The following is a 22,693-nucleotide window of genomic DNA, read 5'->3' on the forward strand; positions in this document are numbered from 1 at the left end:
CAAGGCTCGGTTCTGGGACCCCTACTATTCGGCATATATTTGTCAGAAGTACAGGCAAACACAGGAGGACTATGACTAACAAAGTTCGCTGATGACTGCAAACTGGGAGCAATAATTGACTCCCCAGCTGACATGGACATCCTTCAAAAACGCCTTACTGAGACAGACACCTGGTGTCAAAGTCATGGCCTCAAGCTAAATGCCAAAAAATGCATAGTCATCCCATTTGGGAAAAAGAAAACACCCACGAATTACCACATAGGCAGCAGCCCCCTTAATACAGAGGAGGTAATAAGAGGTCTGGGGACCCAGGTAGATAGCAATCTCTCCTTTGACAATCATATTGCCAAAGAAGTTGGGAAATCCTTCTATGTGGCCCATCTAATTACTAAGGGGTTCGCATCTAGAAATAAAGAGGTTATAGTGCCCCTCTACTCATCACTCATCAGACCCATCATAGAATACAATGCCCCATTTGGGATGTACCTCACAAGACACTTCCAACAGTTGGAAAGACCACAAAAGCACCTGACTTACAAAGCCATGTCCAACTCAGAATTGAACAAATGTTCTGCGCAAGGATATTATGGCCTCTGTCTTACGTATTACTGGTATGTTATAATCAAGAAAGCAATCACTCCTCCCTGTACTTGACTGTGAGAAACCGCTACTAATGTGTACAAGCCACCTAAAGAAATCCAAGTCACTGTGAGCCACGCGCTCTAGTGAGCTAAACCTCGCCACAACAATAAACAGAACATGCTGGAGGGATAGATTCCTGTCACAGAGACTCCCCATGCTTTGGAACAAAATTCCTAACTACATTAGGCAGTGCCCCTCACTAACACTCTTCAAGAGAAGCCTTGACAAGTGGATGGGCAACAGAAAATAACACCCCTGGGATCACTTCATTGGCTCTTCTTGACAGAGGCACAGTTACTTAATCAATGGGGCAGCAAAAGCTGACACACTCTGGCTAGGCTTATAAATGCCTTCGGGCAGATAACCTAGTACCTACCTGTGAACCTAAGAACTACACTTTGGGTGGCAAAGTGGGTAGCATTATCAACTTAGAGCAAGAGGTTCTCTGGTTCGATTCTCATCTGGGGGTGTTTTCTGTGCCTTGTATTTGCGTGTTTTTTTTCTCCACATGCTCCTGTTTCTTCCCACATCCTAGAGAAATGCAGTATGTGGATTGGGCACTCTAAATTGGCTGTAGGTGTGAGTATATGTACATGTGAGTGGTATGGAACAACAACCATGACGGGGCTAGCCACCCAGTGGTGTGAACACTGGCTCTAGATGATTGTCACTGCTGAAGTGACATCTGACCCCCATGTGCAAAAATGGGAAAGGGGGGTTGTGGATGGATGTAGCACTATACTGAGCCACTTCACTCCATGACTGGCTTTACACCTCTTGTGGATTTCTCGATTTAAAGTACAGAAAACTGCTAGGATGCTGTGAAGTTGATATGTAAAATAAAACCAAGTGTAAGCAGCCAATTTTCACTGTAGTATTTTCAGATGAAAAAAAAACACTATAAGAGTCATTAGTCGTTTACTTTTACAATGAGTTACAGCTGTAGATGTGGATGGTGGCTACTCACGTACACTTCTATTATTTGTACATCCGCTTTTGGCACATACTGCATTCATAAAATATGTAAATTGGAAATGATGAACTGAAGGTCAGCATGCTTTTTATTTTTTGATTTGTTAACTTAAGGTCAATAAACATTTGATTCTGAAGACGCTGCACTTTATGTGTGTTAAATTTTTGTTCATCAATGCAGGAAGTCTACAACAAACTTGGTTATTTCTGGATTCATCCCTCAAAATTACTGCTAGTGACTGACAGCTTCTTCCATCCTCACACTCTGCACCCCTCTGTATACCCTGAACTTATGCTGCATGACATAATACAGTGGTATCGTGTGACATAATACATTGGTGTAACTTCTGTTCTATGCTGTGTGACATAATACAGTGGTATCATTTCTGCACTGCACTGTGTGACATAATACATTGGTGTAACTTCTGTTCTATGCTGCATGACATAATACAGTGGTATCATTTCTGAACTGCATTGTGTGACATAATACATTGGTGTAACTTCTGTTTTATGCTGAATGAAATAATACAGTGGTATAATTTCTGCACTGCACTGTGTGACATAATACGTTGGTGTAAATTCTGTTCTAAGCTGTGTGACAAATTACAGTGGTATCACTTCTGTATTATGCTGCATGATGTAATACAGTGGTTTCTTTTCTGTACTATTCTATATGACAAAATATAGAGGTATCATTTATAAAAAATCAAGAGACCACAAAACTTGTAATTTTTACAAAATCCCACTTTAACTAAAAGTTAGCAGGGAGTCATGTTCAGCTCTATTCTCACTTTAACTTATCTGGTCATTGACTATGCACACTGGGATGTGCACACCATAAAGCTACTGACACTTAAGACAACAATGTGTCATCTGAGCTACACAGATTATGTACACAGAGTTTCTCACAATATTTTTTTATTTGCTTATTCACTTCCCTTTGACCACAAGGAAAGTCTAACTGGGCAAAACCTCTTTTCAACAGAGGCCTTGGAAGAAAAGGCCCACATTATACACATCTGCAGAAGCAAGGAGCATGAACTACAACTGAAAAAGATATATATACTGCATAGAGCCATACATACTTTATATATGGAATATAAGAAAGAAAGCTTCTAGAATATGAAAAAATACAGTTAAATTTGGGTTCCATTCAGTAGACCGAAGATGCATGTTTTTGAATGTGTCTTGGTCGAACTTACATAACCGAATCTATAAAATATCGAAGTGGCATGTAAGCGAATTCTTTCCCTGGGAAAGAATTTGCTTGGCCGCTTCGGTACTTTGCCATTATTATTTCCCTTGGAAAAAAAAATCGCTGTTTTGACAGTTCGGTTTTGTAAGCTTTCACTTACATCGGGTCGATTAATCACCGTTCGCTTACCTAATATAGACCCTTAAATTCTACTAAGGGATTGCTGAGATAAAATGTAGAGAAAATACACATCATTGTCTTCAAGTCATCTTTAAGGTATTTGAACAACTGAAAAAGAGAGGTTCTTAATGATAAAAAAAAGGTACCTTGTTGGAATGTAAGAGTTGACCTGCACAGTTTTAAACCTGAAACACAGCAATTTGTCACAAAAAAGTAAACATTTCAGAAAAAAAATCTGTAACACAAATGTGACATAAGAAACAAATGTTCTGCGCAAGGATATTATGGACTCTGCCTTACGTATTACTGGTATGTTGTAATCAAGAAAGCAATCTCTCCTCCCTGTACTTGACTGTGAGAAACCGCTACTAATATGTACAAGCCAAATGAGCCATGTTGGCAACGGTTACCTAAATGCAGAAATTTTACACTGGTATGTAATTTGGACAACAGTGTTAGCTCTCCACACTGGAAGGCATTATGGAAAAGAGTGCATCTGTCTTTTTTTAATAGAATGAAAGACCTCCCTAAAGCAACTAATGTTTCCATGAAAGAAAAAAGGAATGAATTATGGTTTGGAAATGGATTCCAAAGTGCTTCCTTGTGTCTCAAAATGTTCTACAGATTTAGAAAGCTTCAAAGCTCATGGCACAGACATAAGCATACTGATGTTATCAATTAGACACAGACTATACATTTTGAAGGCACAGCTGGGAATAGCTGATGATAACTGTGAGAAAAGAGAAATGACAAAACAATGTATTATCAAATTCTAATACACAACCCTAAATGCTTAAACTTGCTGCCTTTGGCAGAAAATGATGACGGTAAAGCAGTACTCACTTTTTTTTCCTATTTGTTGAAGGAAATGACAGGTACAAGTAAAAACAGGCATGCTGACAGAGTCAAAGTCCCAGCACTTTTAAATAGCTAACTAGTGATACTATACTTATGATGATAAGAAATAACCACATACCTAATTTATCAAGGTTTGTAACATCAACAGGAGTGCAATGCCTAAATGTCTGGGTAGTATTTTAACAGATTTTCAATACTTTTTAATCACTACCTGTTCTAGGTATTACTACAGGGCTACTTTCTTTACAACCACTCAAACAGAAATGCACAGTTTGCTGCAAAACACATTTTCAAAAGTAAGACGTATGCAGATATGTGAACACATATTTGAATATTTAATCACAAGAATGGTTATGACATATACAGTAGAAGGAAGACCAGGCAGAAATGTGAAGCAGTTCCAACTGACAAAGTGCAATCATAAAACTCTAATTTCTATGATTTGTATACTAACAGGTTGCTATGGTAGATCAGAGAACTCCCCCTCCCTTTATGGATGAAGGGGCAGAGGTGTGGTAGGAGCAGCCCGTTGTGAAAACAGTTTGAGTAAGTTTTAAGATTTACTGTTCTGCTGATAAATCCTTGCTTCGTGATCACAACACGTGCTGGACCAAACAAATGCTTGGCATATTAATCATGGGCTCCCCCTCAACACTAAGAAATGCAGCAGAGTTTCCTTTGTTAAATCTAGCATAACTACTCCTTACCACATAGACAAAATTCTAGTTAAATATGACATGCTCATCGGGGACTTGGATATGTAAGTTGATAAGAGACTCGCTGTTGACTGCCATGTTTCTGTAGTGGTTAGAAAATCCTTCTCTCTTGTACAAGTTATCCTTCATGGTATCTCCTAAAGGTTCAAAGAAGTTACAGTCTCAATTTATTCATCCATTATTATCTTATTATTAAACAGAATGCACCCTTCAGCATGCACCTCACTAAGCACCTAAACCAACTTGAGAGACCTCAGTGTTTCCTCACCAAAAAGATTTCAGCTCTCGTCACCCTTAGCTACTGTGACACACTAAAAGCCCTGTCTTCTCTTCCCAGTGTCATGCAAACTTCTGAGGGGTGATCTCTGCTTTGCCTTCCATGCTATTAATGAACTAGGACTCTTTGAACACCACCTTAACAGAACCATTGGTAAAGCAAACACCTGTTCTAGAGACCTAAACCTAAACTACCACATTAAAAGCACCATATAGCATGATGGGTACCTGAAGTACCACATTAAAAGCACCACATGGCATGATGGGTACCTGAACTACCACATTAAAAGCACCATATGGCATGATGAATACCTAAACTATCACATTAAACATCAAATAATCACAAATAAATCAATAAATATTCTGGAATAAGTTGCACAGTATCCCAAACCTGATATTTCCTAATTTCAGTAAGGTGACTAACTTCCTTCCTTCATAAATATTAACAAGTCTACCTGAGCCTTAGCTCATTCAGGCAACTCAATCCACTATAGAACTAACGTGTTGGAAACAAAGTTAGTTCTTGGAATCATTTCACTCAGTACGCTAGTCATTCTGGAAGTATTTTATCGGGCTGTTAGTTGAAACAGGAGAGAATGGACAGCACAAAGCATTCAAACAGAAAGGGATTCTTAACGTTCTTTAAAATAAGGATCAAGTCTGCACTGCACATCCCTCCCCCATATTCTCATAACTTGAATAATACGAGTCCAAATGTCTTAACCACAGACAAAAATAGTGTATATGATGGATTACTTTAATAAACCTGATCCATTAACCCCAGTTTAGTCCTCTGCTATCTGGGTACCAAACATACCCTGAACATGCAGTAACAATAATGCATACCAGGGTGGACTTTATAAATGGGAAAAACACATCTATATATATGAAGTTCAACAAACAGCATAGTTTTCTGTTAAAGTATGCACTAGTAGCCCTTACACTGGTGCAAAACTCCAGCCTCCTGTCAATGAACATGCTTAGGATGGCTGACTCTACTTATTTACCTACTTATTGATCAGGAAATCCCACTGAACAGCGTCCCATTTTTCAGGTGAAAGCCAGGAGCACTATCTACTTATGTGATTTGCTCAGAGTCAAACAGTAGACACAAATGGAGGTGGAAGGAGTCAAACCCTGAACCCTTGAGTTGAGGAAGCAGATCGGAAACAGGTTAAGCCATAAACCCTGAATCCTTGAGTAGAGGAAGCAGATCAAGAACAGCTCAAGCATTAAAAGTCTGTGCTAACTGTCAGATATATGGCATGAAGGAACTCAATGACCACATTTCCAGCAATCTGAGTTTTATTATTGCACCTGAATGCTGAGGGAGATGGCTAAGAGTAAGTGGATGATGTTGGCTCACCCATTCCAGAGAAGGAAGCCAGCTAAGACTCTGTGTATGAGAACTCTCTGATCCAATGCAATCACTGGTCTGTACACAGACCACAGAAATACAGCCTGGCCTTCAAAGCACTGTATCTGCATTGTAGCAGGGCAAAATCTATGGAAGCAAGCACCCATGCCTAAGCACTATCGGTACTGTCTTGTCCTGCTATCAGGGTGGCAAGAAGTAAAGTAAAAAAGGAAAAACGGCCAGTTTTAATGACAGCTCACCTTTCTCCCTGCCCTCACATTCATTGCTAGCTTAAAAAAGAAGAGGGCTCTAAAAGACAAATTGTGTTATCGTGTACAATTTGGCTTGATTTGGGAGGTGGGCACTATTAAATACTCATAGAAAGGATGGCAAGAACATCTAAGTGTGTTTATATAAAGGCGTTTATGGCTAGGACTTTTATGGCCTCAGCGATCGCTTGCATAGCATAGTTCCTATGTTCCTAACTCTCCCTGAAAAAGAAGGACCTACTATGGGATTATGTAAAGCACTTAGGCACCTGGGGCAGGATGAGGGGAATTAAAAGGACTACTGCAAGTCTGAGAAGAGCAGAAATATTTACAGAAAAAGAAAAGGTTTAACATCAGTATATTCACTCATCTTAACAATGCTAATTCCCACAAATACTAAGAACTGCCATGCTTCAGTTGAGACATATGAAGTCTCTGCAGATCTGTGTACACATTTATTAACCCATGTCTGCATCTGCATCTGTATTGTTTCAGTACAACCTGCAAGAAATTCAATCATCACTTCCGACCACAGAAGTTTTGAACTTCAAGTGATGTACCAACTGAACCTGAAAGGCTCAAGCTCTCTCTCTCTCTCTCATTACACATATACACACACACATGCACATGCATGTACACAAATATGCACATACTTGCAAATATTACATATTTTTAAGATTTTCATTCATTTTTTTCATTAACCAGAGTAGAGCAGTGATCTTGGTGGACCATTCTGCATCTCAGTTTGTGGTATATAACTAAAGGTAACAAACTCAGAATTACATATACATACAATCAAACACATATAGATAAACGAATAAATACATGCATACATATATATGTACACACACACACACAGTTGTAGTTAACTTTCTTGCATGTGCTTTTAACTGGAAAAGTTTATTGACATTATTTTTGATCAAAGACGGTTCTTTTTTCACAGTCTGCCTCACCTTACTTGTGTGCTAACTCTCCCTGCCACTGCTTTCAGAAGCAAAGTGAGCATTTATAAAACTTCTGAAATGGAAAACAATTTTACTTCCCAAACTGCATATGCATCTGCGCAAACTAAGTCTAGGTAGGCATGTCTTAAATGGTGAGGCCATCCTCTTTCAGAAGGCCGAGCCTGATTCAGGAGAGGCCTAAGCAAATCTGAATAACAATTCAGTAGTGTTCTGTGCAAGTCTAAATGGAGAAGTACAGAAAGCAATAAATATGTATATTTGATTGCAAACAAAACAGTAGAAGAATAACTCACCAAGCCAACTACATTGACCCGATGGACCAAAAACATTACGTTTTGGTTAAATCTGCTGCAAAAAATGCAGAAAAGAAAGTTGACTGTTAAGCTTAGCCATCAGTAATAATTTTGCTAGACTTGAAAAGACTCGATTTCAGATTGTTCATAATGCGTACAATGCGCTAATTCATCTTGATGTGGGATTTAAACTGGTATAGAATCACTCAAACTAAACAGCCGTCGAGAGGTGTGCATTGATACAGTTAACCCCATCAACACAACAGAGTCAAAATGATCCTGAGAGACCAAATACACAGCTCACAGGCGACGTCTGCAGCATGTCTAGTCAGTTAAGTACTTCTTCAGAAATATAGTTTGTCACAGCAAAATTTGAACATTTCCTTTTATGTTTTATCCTACCAAAAACTAAACTGAAACAAAGAAACTATGAAATACATAGTACAAGTTTTATATCTTCTCATCCAAATGCTTCCATAAAATTCTAACACGAGATACCCTTACTCAATTAAGCAAGATATCTCTACATCATGCTATAACAAGAACTTCAGCAGTGAATGAAAAACAGTTCTAGCCTGGATGAACTTTTAAACTGAAATCCACCCCTTATAATTTACAGAAAATAAACAAGGCCCCACATGAAATAAAACATGCAGTCAACAAACAGGAGAAAAAGAGCAGAGGATTACAGAAATGTTTTGGGCCACACAGGAAGCGGTTATAGTCAATCTTTTGTAATGACTAAACAACTAGAAATGCAGTATGAAATAAGAGTACAGCTAAATTCTGCAGAGGTTTGCTACTGCTTTGACGTACTAGATGTCTGGCAGCTTTTAGCCACAGGCCACTCTGGGATGACCCTGCTGACAATGCCATGCCCTCGTCATCTACCATTCCCACCCCGCTTCCTTCCATGAGCCACATAGCTGAATCAAGGCTATGTCATTCTGTCAGGTGCTATTACTTTTCCTTTCAGTTTTAGTTAAAGTGCATTTCCCTTTGTTATCCAGAAATAACTCCTTGCCTCAAGTTTATCATTGCTAGTGCTGCTGAAAGCAGTTTGGGACCATGACCATGACTTCTGTGCTGGCTTAACCTCGCTTCCACTTCATCTGCAGCTAATAGACTTGGACAGTCAGAATTTGTTGGATAAGAATTACCCCTCTCACTATACTGATCATTTTTCTACCATGCATGTATGTTTTTAGTTAGCAGCTGGTATATAATCTATGCTTCCCTTCTGTCTATTCCAGAGTGTTTAAACTTTGCCTGTTTCTGGCTTTTCGCACACCTATAGTTTAAACCTGCCTGAGCATGATGCACCCTTTCGGTAAGGAAATTCTTTTTAACATTACTCCCAATTTTTCATTTTCCAATCTAGCTTATCTTCTTGCGCACTCTTGTATAATTTTCTGAAAGAAGCTACGTTCCTACATTCTACTACACCAAGTGATACACTTTCTATACTGGACTGCACCTTTCTTCACATCCCCAACAAAGATGCAGTGTGCTGTTTGAATCCTTAATTATGAACTGCGGATTGCTCTACTTTTTCTTCCATTTTACAAGCTTGCATTTTTAAACTGATCTTAACAGAACATACTGGATAATGCAGAAGTCTATGTAGGATGGAGTGAAGGGGAAAGACATTCCAGGTGTGCAGTGTTACGAGACGTGATAGGAGAGCCGAACCAGTATTTATGCAGAAGTGACAGTACAGAAATAAATATCAATACAGCTTTTCAGGCTAGAAGATATGACTAAAGTGATTCACCACGTTGTGTGTGGTTTAACTTGTAGTAAGAGAAGGTAGTGAGTCACCATGGTGTGTGTGGTTTAACTTGTAGTAAGAGAATGTAGTGAGCCACCACGGTGTGTGTGGTTTAAGCTGTAGTAAGAGAAGGTAGTGAGTTACAACATTGTATGTGGTTTAAGTTGTAGGCAGAGAAGGTAGTGAGTCACCACGTTGTGTGTGGTTTAACTTGTAGTAAGAGAAGGTAGTGAGTCACCACGTTGTGTGTGGTTTAACTTGTAGTAAGAGAAGGTAGTGAGTCACCACGTTGTGTGTGGTTTAAGTTCTAGTAAGAGAAGGTAGTGAGTCACCACGTTGTGTGTGGTTTAAGTTCTAGTAAGAGAAGGTAGCGAGTCACCACATTGTGTGTGATTTAAGTTGTAGTAAGAGAAGATAGTGAGAGTCACCACGTTGTGTGTGGTTTAACTTGTAGTAAGAGAAGGTAATGAGTCACCACGTTGTGTGTGGTTTAACTTGTAGTGAGAGAAAGTAGTGAGTCACCACGTTGTGTGTGGTTTAACTTGTATTAAGAGAAGGTAGTGAGTCACCATGTTGTGTGTGGTTTAACTTGTAGTAAGAGAAGGTAGTGAGTCACCACGTTGTGTGTGGTTTAACTTGTAGTAGTGAGTCACCATGTTGTGTGTGGTTTAACTTGTAGTAAGAGACGGTAGTGAGCCACCACGTTGTGTGTGGTTTAAGTTGCAGTAAGAGAAGGTAGAACTTTTATTACTTATTTGCTCCTTTGCTCCTCAATTTAAAGTTGAGGGGTGCTGGTTAAGGGGGCAGTAGAGGGCAACAGATGAACCAGGTACAGATCTGGTGCTATAAAACAGAAAGAATGTGATGACCATCCTTTACACACTATTTTCATTTGAGGAAAATGTGAAAATTAAACCATTTCTACAATGTACTGGAGATAATTAACCTATGATTTGCTACTTCTGAACCACTGTTTTTTTTAATCTTCTCATCCAATCAAAATGCAGGAGAGTCCCATATTAATTTTTGATGAACATTCTATATTGATTCATATAACTATATACAGACAGACATTTTTTCTGCAAACAAGATTCAAATCATTTTCAAATCACAAGAAAAAGCAGGTTTTCCTGTTGAGTTGTTGCTTAATACCTTCTCAATTAAGAGGAACATGTAAAAGATGAGGAAAGCCAAGAACATTGTTATTATAACCATATAGAAAAGAGATCTGTGTGAAGCAACTCACCTAACTGTATGAACTTGGGGGCACTTTTTACACCAGGTCCAGCAGCAGTGCTTGCTGCCACTTCAACTTTGTATTTAATGCCTGGAACCAGCGATGGGATTACCAGTGAAAATGTGGAACCATCCACGGTCTTGTTAATGTGGTATCGGCTTTCATTCCCAAGGCACCAGATCTAGGAAGCACATAACAGTTACATTATTGCGGTTTCTCCAATAAGTTAAGACTTACAGAAATAAATCACACCAAGTATTTTTCTAAAAAAAAAAAAAAACAGTAACAGAAGTACATATTCTTTCTCCCTCTCCAGTGTCATGATTTCAGAATATCATCATATTCCTGTGGGCAGCATTATTTTAATTTTTAAAGATGCCCTTTTTTCTCTCTCTGTCTGTCTAGTTTAGATGTACTAATGAAACTTACTGAAAGTGTACTCTTTTAAAAGAGTATCTTCTGTTTATAAGATAATGCATTAAACTATAAACATTAGTTCAGCCAGTAACTGCATTAAAGAAACAATTTAACAGCTCAGTTTCTAACTGAATTCCAACAGACTTGCTTTCACAGCACTATTTGCTAATAGAGTTTTATGGTCTCTAATTACATGTTCATAAGCTTACTCAAAAGACAAGGGTGCTTATTTACTTATTTGTGAATTTATACTTAACTGGAAAACAAAAGTTACAACATTTTGAGTGCAACTGGAACACAGTACAACATTTACAAAATGTCCATGGCCTTAGCATGGTTTAAACTCCAAAAGTCAGTGATAACATGAGAACAACTGATCAGTAAAGATACCTGCGTGATGCTGCAGTCTGTCAAGTTATCAACAGACAATGACTATGAAATCTCATTTGAGTTCCACTAATATGTGTACAGTGCAACAGTTATTTTTTTTGAAAAACACCTTCATACAGCAATGTAATATATTTATTCATTTATCCCTTCCTCTCATTTTTAGTAGTTGAAATATTCAACTTCCTGTTACGCTAGAGATCCTGAAGTGAAAGAAGATTAAACAGCTTATTTAGACTAAAATGTACACGATAGAAATGTCTCCATCTTATCAACCAAGCACCGTGCAAACTGTGCTGTACTATGTCTAATGTAATCTACAACAAAACTGGTAACACTGTGTACATGTTGAAACAGAGGCAAAAACAATGCACATAAATACTCTGTACAGCCATAGCAAAACAGTCTAACAAAAGCTGCATTTGTTTAAAGGTGAACTTCAAACACTGTCTTGTGCATAACTAGGTACTGAATTACCAAACAGCAGGACTTGAAAAGGGGAGAGGGGGTTAACTTTGTACCACCTAGATGCAACATGGGCATCATTTGTCAAACGTTTTAAGTTAAGATGCCTTGATGTACACAGAAAGCATACAGCAAGATTACAGATACACCAAGGATGCAAGCCCTACAACAGATGACTAGTACAGGCAAGAAAGCAACAAGGCAGAGAAGGTCCATACCACAGCTAGAATGTCAAGACACTACACCCTGACAAGCATCATAAACTACAGCAGGAATATGGGAGACATACAAGTAGGAAGTTAGTATTAAGGGTGAGAAATGTACTATGGCTAATCAGTGAGCTGTCAGCAGAAAATGTTATTATTAATATACAATTACATTTCTGGCAGTAAGATATTACAGAAAATATTCATGTAACCAACCAATCACCACAGTGTCTTTAGCAACATCTACAGCTGTTTCTACCTCTATCAATATTACCAGGGTATATCTACAATCTCTAACAGTGACATAATTTGGTGATTAATTATGCAACAAGAATGCTGTTTACTAGTGAATAAAAATATATAACATAAGGTTAGTAAATATGAAGCATAGCTGTGCCAGAGAGTGCTGTAGAGTGTACATAATATTATATTTAATCCTTGCCACATGTAGTCCTTCTGCACAGGAAGTGAACAGCCTAAGAAACAAGTTATTCAGCTCAAATGTAATGCATCCCCAACAAGTACTTCTGATGCTGTGGTCTATGACAATACCTTTGATTTAGATTCATGATGTTACACTAAGACTCTCTGAAACAAAATCCAGTACTGCAATCATGATACATCACATACATCAGTGGGTAAGAACAGCGATTCCATGGTGCGAAGAAGTGGTTACAAAGCTTGTGAAAGCGCTAACCTTAAAATAAAATGTTTTTCCTGAAGACTCAGCTGTGTGTCAGCCACCCTTTTCTGTTTTGTTTTAGTGTAATAAAATCTTGTTACATTGCTCCTCTTAAAAGATCAAACAAATCATGGTTATCTTCTTCTTACAGGTTACTTACATGGAAACTTTTCAGATGCAATACTATGATTTTTTTTTCCTGCAAATTTCAATTAATAATAAAAAATAGTACAGCCAAAGTGGAACAGACAATTGGAATAATCTGCAGTATAGAGGTGCTATACTAAGAGGACTGACCGCCACCTAGGATCATACAGACTAGAAGACAGAAGAAATAGTAGGAACACATATTCGAACCAAAGGATACTTAACTACAAGAAGCAAGGTGAACAGCAGGTTACATGAAGACTATGCTTAAAAGGGAAAGTTTCAGCTCTGAGCAAAGGACACGTTCTTCTGCAGAGTGCTGCTAACAAAGAACTGTCTGGAAAGGTTGAAGGAGCAACTGGATCCAGTAAGACCAGTAACTGCACATGACATCTATTGGTCAAACTTACTGGACATGCAGTAGTTTGTTTCAACCACTATATTCACTGACCATGTTCAGTGGAGAATGTTACTAGATGAGGCAGAAATTCTGCTGGATTCTCTCCACTTCACCCTTGAGAATGGGCTCTAACAGCAAGGGTCAAATCCTGATATATTTTTCATTTTCTACAATCCATTTTTTTTTTAAATAAAAAGACTGAAACTAACAGACTAAATGGTCAATGCTCTAAAAGTGTGGAATATGGCACCAGTAACAAGACATAACTAGGGGTGGTTCTTAAAAGTACTATTTCAAATGTAGAAATGCAAGAAAAAACAGTCAGGTTTAAAGCAACAAACAGCTGCCTGCTTCCACAAAGAATGTCTAGCTTATAATGCCTATACAAAATGTGAAAGAAGGTCTAATATAAATCTCTATTAATAGTTTGGGCTAAAATATTTAACTCCTGTCTTTGTACATTGTGCCATAATGTCCTTTCATGTTTTTTTTTTTTCAAGCTGATCATAGTAGAATTATATCCAACTTACAAGCCTTTTAGAAAGTTTTTGTTTGGACAATGGTCTCCCGTTTTCCACCATGAAAAAGACAAAGAGTTGGTCTGTGCAACCAAAGTAGTTAGTTGTGTCAGTATAATATCCTATCGATGTACATTTAGCAAGCGCAAGTATATCTGTATATTGTTCTGAGGATAAAAGTCAAAAACAAAAGACTGTTAATTCAAGGCCAGTTCCGAGACAACTTTGGGCATAAAGCAAGGATTGGTCCTTGTGGAACACTATGTAAAAAGCTGTCTGCAAACTAAAGCCTGGAGTTCTAAAGTTCTTCTGGCTGATGTAATGGCTAGCAGGAAAACAGTTTTCCAGGATAAATACCTCATTGGTGCTAAGTTGGCTAGTTCAAATGGAGGGAAAGTCTGTTTTTCTATTACAAAGAAGAAAGCTGGAGCACATCACTTGCAGGATCCTGTTACAAAATTGTGTGAATGCAGGTATTACTGCCATTTGAGTTTGCAGCCGCAAGACAGAACAGCAAAAATGTGCATCTTCACTAAAGCATAAGATAAGCCCTTGTTATACACACTTGTTAAGTACAGTAGGTGTGAAGAACAGAGGCTACCTTGAACTGCATGCTGTGCTCCTTGCAGCAGAAAAAAGACTGGCTCATTTGGCTAGGTCCTACTTCCCTAGCTTCTTTAGTATACAAAGCACCTCTGAAGGAACGAAAGCCCAGTGCAGGATGAGAGTTTTACTTGCCAGGCTGATAGCCTGATGATTTTAGGTATAAATATACCAGCATTCCTTTCTGCTGGGTAGGTATGCAATGAAGCTGAGAAAGAAGACAAAAGCTTGCCTCTCTACTCATCTTCAACAGTTGAAATGACCAGTGATGTCTTGGCCAAAGAAAACGTGTTAGGCTGGCTTTGTCTTATCTTGCATTCGGGAAGACCCTGATGATGACAAGAAAAAAGGAAATGACATAAAGAAGACTCTTGTTCTTTTTTGATCAAAAATACATTGACTAGCAGTACTGTCTTGTATGGATAACTGGTACAAAAATCTTGGGTCTAATAGTTCTGATGGGAGGCAAACAGATTTGTCTTTGGATACTACTCCATATGCTAATGAGTTTGAGTTGAAAGGATACAAAATATCCAAAAATGAAGGTTTAACTTAACTGCCAGTCTGCATGCTATTATGGCCAGCATCAACAGAGAGTATAAGGATGCAGTGTCTGTGACCACTTGTGAAACCCCTGACTTCTTGAGCAAAATGAATATCAGCAGTGCATACAAAATGTCCAGATTCATTTTGAGGGTAATATGACTGAACCTTTCCCATGTTTCCAACTTCTGGAAGCCTTTAGGGACCCTGTGCACCTCCAGGCTCAGTCTGATACATCTGTCATCAAGGTCCGAGTCTCCTCAGAATACAAAATGACATCTTCCGAATGGCCCATCATCTGAATTCCTTGCGGACGGCAGATATGGAGGGTAGAACTTGTTCCAATAGATGGGAATCCTGGTACCACACATTCCTTAGGCAGCATTGGATAATCTGGACCATTAGTACTATGTAAATGGTGGCTTTTTTCCTAGTGAATTGCCTTATTCAAGAATTTTTTCATACAAATGAAATCAATATTACTACCATATTATGGATTCCTTATTTATGGTACAGAATACACACTTCCCTCAGCTTCATTCTACCTACTCCTAACTGATACACCGGCAAGCTTCATATCCCCACCAAACCCTAAACACACAGAAACGTGCCCCAACACACCATCCAGCATGTATAAACAGCTGCAGAGATGCAGCTGTACCTCATAGGCACAAGTGTGGGGAAACCCCAGAACCATAATATCAACAAGCTTTATAATAAAAAAAAAAAAAGAAAAGAATTTTGACCAAAAGTAAGAAGAGTAATTCACAGAATGTTAGATCCATTGTCACTGAAATAAACAACTCAGGAACTTAATTAAATTCACCAAAGCCAAGTTTGAGCCTAAAATAGCTACATAAGCCAAACACAGTCACAAGGCATATTTTAGTAATCCAAACAAATGGATATGTAGGTTGTAAAACACTAAAAACATACAAAAACAAACACGTAAAAAGAGCAATTCATTTATTCGCAATAAAAACTCCGTAAGTGCTTTCATCCATAGGACTTCTTCAGACTCTGAAGAAGTTCTATTGACAAAAGTACTTACTGAGTTTTTATTGCGAATAAATTAATCGTTCTTACTTTTTACGTGGTTGTTTTTGTATGCATATTTTAGTAATGTTTGTAATCTCAAAAGCACAAGACAGGAATGCTCTAACCTAACTGTAAATGAAGTTACCTTTACTAAGGCTGAATATATAGCAAACCTACTGGTTGATAAAATTAACTCAAACTTTACCCCCTCTCCTCTCCATTTTTCTCTCAAGATATACCTGAAACTGGCTCACCTCCAGTTAAGACACAAGACCAAGTCCTAAAAGTGATATCAAAAGTTTAAAATACTGCATCAATGGGCCCCCAACAATATCCCTGGATGCATCTTGACTAGCTTTAAGCACGATTTAGCCACTCCCCTAACAACACTTTTCAATCTCAGACTCCATACAGGTTTTGTACCAAGCAAATGGGGAACAGCTGCAGTCATTCCCCTGCATAAGGAAGGATCTTCCACAGACCCAGGCAATTACAGACCCATAAGTCTGACCAGTCTCTTATGCAAAGCCATGGAAAGACTTTTCATGGAACTAATCAATCAGGACTTGGGGAATCTCCAAACACTATACTGGTCTCAGTTTGGTTTTGTCAAGGTCAGGTCATGCTTACTCAACTTAGTGCATTTTTTTCAAAATTTCGGTAAAGCAATGGATATAAGCAAAATGGTACACACTGCATATCTCAACTTGGCCAAAGTTTTTACACAATTCCCCAATCAGGCAATCAACTGGGAATAAAACCCTATAGCATCTGCTGGACTGACAACTGGTACACAGGATGCATATAATCAAAATTATGGAAATTACCTCCACAAAGAGACCAGTAACCAGTGGAGTCCCCCAAGGTTCTAAGCTGGGACCTCTCTTGTTTGGCATCTACCTTTCTGAAGCAAAGGCCAATACCAAAGGGGTCTGGCTGACTTAGTTTGCAGATGATTTCAAGCTAACAGCAGTCACTGAATCCCCAAATGACTTGCCACTGTGCAGGATTGATCGTCACAAATAAATAACTGGCACCAAAATCATGGAATGAAACTAAATTCCAAAAAAATGCAATGCTGCATCTTTTGGGAGGTCATCTACCCTAGGGAACTAATACACTGACAATACACCCCTAATAGTTGTTCCAGTTGTTAGGAATTTGGGAACTTATGTGGACAGTGACCTAACTTTTAACCAATGTGTGCCCATTGTTGTAAGAAATTCCTTCTCTATTGCACAGCTTATAAACAAAGGGACTGTGTCCAAATATAGGGAGGTCATTGTCCCTCTTTATTCAACACTCATTAGGTCAGTCTGACTATAATGCCCCTATTGGCATGAATCTGTCCAGTCACAAGCAACAAAGTACAGCTGTGTACACTTACCATAAATGTAGATGTTCGAGTGTATTCACTGTTGCAGTCATTACATTTGGGTTATCTGCTTGCAGTAGCCCTCAATCGGTCTGATTAACAAAGTCTTGGGTCCTGCATCGGTTGCTGTCCCTTCTTCCATGATGTCAGGTCATCAGGGGTATAAAACATGCAGCCAATGCCATTACATCAGTTTTTCTTGCACCAGATGTCAGGTGCCCCCCTAATGGGAAGCAATTAAATCTATAACACAAGGATATACCCCCAACAAAAAAGCAAATACACCAAAAAGCTTTTTGAGCATAGTAAATGAGAGTAGAGGTATAGTCAAAAGAAGAAAGGGGGCTGGAGGGAGGGTAACCAGGACTGCAACAGTGAATACACTCGAACATCTACATTTATGGTAAGTGTACACAACTGTACTATGTTCTTCATGTTTCACTGTTGCAGTCATTACATTTGGCTAGATTCCCAAAGCTAAGATTGGGAGGAGGAATTTAAATAGAATTTGGAATAGCTACAAGGTCCTGCAAGACTGCAGTGGCAAAACCAGCTCTGGATTTAGAGAAAATAGGCAAATGATAATGCTTGGTGAAAGTATGTATAGAACTCCAGGTAGCAGCTTCTAGGATGTCCCTTGTAGGGACACCCCTAAGAAAGGCTGTAGAGGTAGATGCAGTCCTGGTTGAATGGGGTCTGATGCCCTGTGGGATAGGTTTTCCATGGTGCTTATAGTAGAAATGAATGCAGTGGCCTATCCATTTTGAAATGGTTTGCTTTGAAATCGCTTTCCCCTCTGTCCCTGCAGAAAATGTCACCAGCAGTTGTTCAGATTTCCTTTGAGCTTTAGACCTGTCCAAGCAGAATCTAAGTTGTCTGTGCATATCTAAGGAGTGCAGTATCCGTTCCCCTTTGTTCTGTGGGTTAGGAAAGAAGGTAGGCAAATGAATGGACTGATTAAGAACCACACTGGATACCACCTTGGGCACGAAGGAGGGATTGGTTCTGAGGGACATCCTGTCCGCATAAAAGATGATGAAAGGCTCCACTGCCATAAGGGCCTGTAAGTCAGATACCCTTCTTGCTGAAGTGATTGCTAAAGGGAAAGCTGTTTTCCAGGAAAAGAATTTTAAATCTGCAGTAGCAGCTGGCTCGAAAGGTGGAAGAGTGAGTTTCTCCAAGACAAAGTTAAGGTCCCAGGTTGGAGTTGGAGCTCTCCTCGGTGGCTTTAAATATTTGACCCCTCTAAGGAACTGCTTCAGCAGCGGGTGAGAGAAGAGGGGAGGCTCTGTGCTATAATGAGCTGAAATGGTTGAGGCATGAATTTTGATGGAGGAAAAGGACAAGCCCTTATGAAGCATCTCAGTCAAATATTGTAGAATCTGAGGTAAATTGGGCACTGCTGTGCTCATCCCTTGAGATTGGTTCCAGGTACAAAATCTTTTCCATTTTGCAGCATAAGATTTTCTAGTACTAGGCCTCCTAGCCTCTAAAATGATATCCATCACTGATTTACTGTGGGGTGGGTAAAGGAGAGATTAGGTAATTAGCCAGGCTGCTAGGTTCAGGGTTTGCAGCTGAGGGTGCAGAATCTGGTTCTCCTGCTGAGACAACAGGGAAGGAGTCTGAGGCAGGTGCCATGGGGCCATTTGTGACACACTGCGCATGAGGGGGTACCAGTGTTGGCGTGGCTAGTCTGGTGCAATTAAAATTGCCCTTGGCTTATCCTGTTTGATCTTTAGTAGTACCTTGGAGAGCAGAGGCAGAGGAAGAAAGGCATAAACTGATAGGTTTTTCCAGCTGAAGGATAGAGCATCCACTTTCCAAGCTAGTTTGTGGGGAATCCTTGTGCACAATTTGTCCAACTGATGGTTCTGGGGGGAGGCAAACCGGTCTATATCTGGGCTCCCCCATTTGCTTGTCAACATGTTGAAAATCCTTGGTTCCAGTTTGTGGGTCCATGAGGTGTCTGCTTAGTCCATCTGCCAGTGTATTTAGTTTTCCTGGCAGGAACTGAGTTTGTAGAGTCACTTGGTAGCTCAAGGCTGTGTTCCACAATGTCATGGCTAGTCTGCAGAGGGGGTAAGAGTGTGTACCCCCCTGTTTGTTTATGTACCACTAGTTGTCCTGGAAGAATGTGGTCCTTGAAGGTTATCAGAGCATTCTGTACAGTTAACATTTCCTTTTGATTTATGTGTAGGTGCATTTGACTTGGGTTCCATTTGCCCTGAATGCACTTCCCTGCCAGGTGAGCCCCCTATGCACAGTCTGATGTGTCTGTGTCCTCGGGACACTATATTTAAAACCCATTTGTCCTGGGTAATGAGTTCCCAGTTTTTGGCCTGCAGACGAATCTTTCCGCCTAAAGGAACATTCAGTTGGAAAGTCCTTGGAAGTTTTAAAAGCAAGTCATTGAGACAGTTTTCCATAGGGGGGAGTCTTACTACTCCCCAATTTGGGTGCGGAAACCCCCCACTGGTCTTGTGTGTCCCCTGGGACTGAAACCTGGGGTTTCTGCTGTGTCTGGGTTTGGCTTGAGAAGACCTGGAAGGGGCTGGAAAGGACCAATTCTTAGAGGGCCAGTGCCTACTAAATCTCGGAGGCTGAACTTGTAAGAAATATTTAACAGTTTGCACAGATTTAGCTTTATCTTCCATCTTTTTAAGAACTTCCTTAGCCTTGTTGCCAAACAGGCGGTCGTGATTTAAGGGAGCATCCAACAATTTAGCTTTAATATGACCAGGCAAAGATTGCTCCTTAAGCCAAGCATGCCTTCTGAGCACAGACCCAGTAACAGCAGCCCTGCAAGAGGCCTCTAATGAATCAAATCCACATTGCAAAGTATGTTTTCCAACCTGTTCAGCAGAATGCATTAAATCCTGTAATTCTTTATTTTCCGCACAGTCAGGAATCAACATCATTTTCTGTTTAAGCAATCCAATAACATGTTGCTGATACTTTAACATATGAAACTGGCAGTTTAAAGCTTTAATGGCCAAGGTTGCAGAAGTGTAAACCTTCTTACCCAATCTATCCAGCGCCCTGGAGTCTCTATCGGAAGGGGTAGGATTTTTAGCAGTAGAAGCCTTAATGCCCTTGGGTCCCTGTGAAACAGTCTCTGGATCTGCAATAGGATTTTTAAAAAGGAACTTGTGTGAATCAGGAACCCTGTAATATCTGTCAGGTATTCTGGGAGCAGGAGGCAAAGAATCAGGGGCCAAACTAGATTCCGAAAAAGCATCATCAACAATGTCTAGTACAGGGGGAACAGCTAAAGGCCTATGCTGAGGAAGGAGTAAGAAATCCCCAAGCCTCTTTTTTGAATCAGAAAAATCCTGGCTTTCCCAGTGGAAATGCTCCCGTATGTAAGGTTTCACCAAAAGAAAAATCCTCTGGGGGGGGGAAGCAGAGGGAATAGAGTCCTCTGCATCAGAATCCTCATAAGTAGATAAGGGCAAATCCAGATCATCAGAAGAATCAGAGAAATCATAATCCTGGTCAAAAGATTCATAAACAACTTCAGTCCTAGGTCTCTTAGAAGGGGGAGGTTGGCTTCCCCTGATCAGAGTTATAAGATCTTCAGCCATCCTTATCATTTGTTTTTTAGGCATAGAGGCCTGAGCATGTGGTCTAGGCTTCAGTTTTTTAGGCATGGTTCAAGATTTAGGCCTAAATGAAGAAGGAGGCATCTGTTTAATATGCAAGTCCGTAGGCCTGAATACACCCTCAGAAGCCGGTGCCTGCACAGAGGCTCCGGACCCATCCAAGGTAGAGACATCTGCTGGTTCCATAGTTGAAGCATCTTGTGGCATACTGGACTCCAAATGGGTCTCAGTAGAAGCCTGCAAATCAGAAGTAGTGGGTATCAGGGGCTGCGAAAGTGCCTCACTGAGTACCGGCGAACTGGCGACTGGCTTAGGAGAAGTGTCGGTGGCAGTTTTGGACCTCGGCGGCCTCTGTCTTTATCTTTGCGTTTTTTCGAAATCCCGGTAGTTGGATGGCTAACTGATGACATTTCTGGATAATTAAACCAAGAACCGAAGTATTTAGAGGCAAAAATATACCAACGATGGACAGTGAGCTGATTAAATAAAGCACAAAACCGACAACAAGGTACATCGTGGTCAGGGCCTAGGCAAGGAATACAGTACGAATGAAAATCTTTGTGAGGTATTTGCTTTCCACAAGTAATGCAATTATTAACTTTTACTGACATTGGGGTGGAGCAAGAAAAAGTTTCCCCAATGGGGTACTTAGCTTTAGTTGAAGACTTTGGTTCCGAAACTCGAAAACGAAAATTTCAGGACTCAGCCGACTAGCACTTGTGAACTGCTTCTGCTTCGGGTGGCAAGAAAGACTGATGTAATGGCGTTGGCTGCATGTTTTACACCCCTGACATCATGGAAGAAAGGACAGCAACTGACGCAGGACACAAGACTTAGTTAATCAGGCCGACTGAGGGCTACTGCAAGCAAATAACCCAAATGTAATGACTGCAACAGTGAAACACGAAGAACATCTGGAATGCCACACAGATATCTTACTAAAAGAATACAAGGCCTAAATAACATGCTCTACATGGACCGACTCAAAGCCCAATCACTATACCCAGTATCCTACTGACTGCTAAGAGGTGACCTGTGACTGGCAAACAAGACATCCTCTGACCCATCACTGATGATTTTAATGCACATCAGTGAGTCAAATGACATCATAAATGCTTGGACTAGGGATCTAAACATCTTCTGCAACAATGACAGAATGGTTGTGAGGGACAAGAATATCTCGCAGAGGACACCAGTGCTCTGAAACAGACTCCCAATCCACATAAAACAAAGTTCATCCCTGTTTATATTCAAGTGCAGCACAGATCTATGGATGGGAAAAAGAAAATTTATCTCAGTACTGGTCCCTGTATTAATAGACAGAGACAGAGACAGCTCCTAAATGCTTTATCCCATGCAGGTGGGGGGGGGGTCTCCTCAAATTATCTATGGTATGATCCCAGTTATTCTCATTAGGGGTAATATTTAATTATCGACCATGGAATGGGTAAGACCAACCTATAATCAAATGGGATGGGTTATTTCAAGCACAAGGAGGGTAAGTGACTAGCCATAAAATGGCCCACAAGGGCAGCTAGCCAAGTACTTACTTATGGACTTATTCAACACAGTATCA

The 22,693-nt window shown here is 39.9% G+C and overlaps 1 protein-coding gene across 3 annotated transcripts in view; it reads right to left on the bottom strand.

Moving 5' to 3' along the window:
* ROBO1 (roundabout guidance receptor 1) overlaps positions 1–22,693 on the bottom strand; it is a 1,916,411-nt gene that overhangs the window by 161,216 nt on the left and 1,732,502 nt on the right. For all 3 annotated transcript variants that reach the window (XM_044072442.1, XM_044072441.1, XM_044072443.1), the window contains one exon: positions 10,741–10,912. In XM_044072442.1, coding sequence (XP_043928377.1) covers positions 10,741–10,912 — 172 coding nt within the window. The remainder of the gene's footprint in view (positions 1–10,740; positions 10,913–22,693) is intronic.

This window comes from Protopterus annectens, chromosome 5.part0 (assembly GCF_019279795.1).
Source record: "Protopterus annectens isolate FY-2018-M chromosome 5.part0, PAN1.0, whole genome shotgun sequence".
Lineage (NCBI taxonomy): Eukaryota > Metazoa > Chordata > Ceratodontiformes > Protopteridae > Protopterus > Protopterus annectens.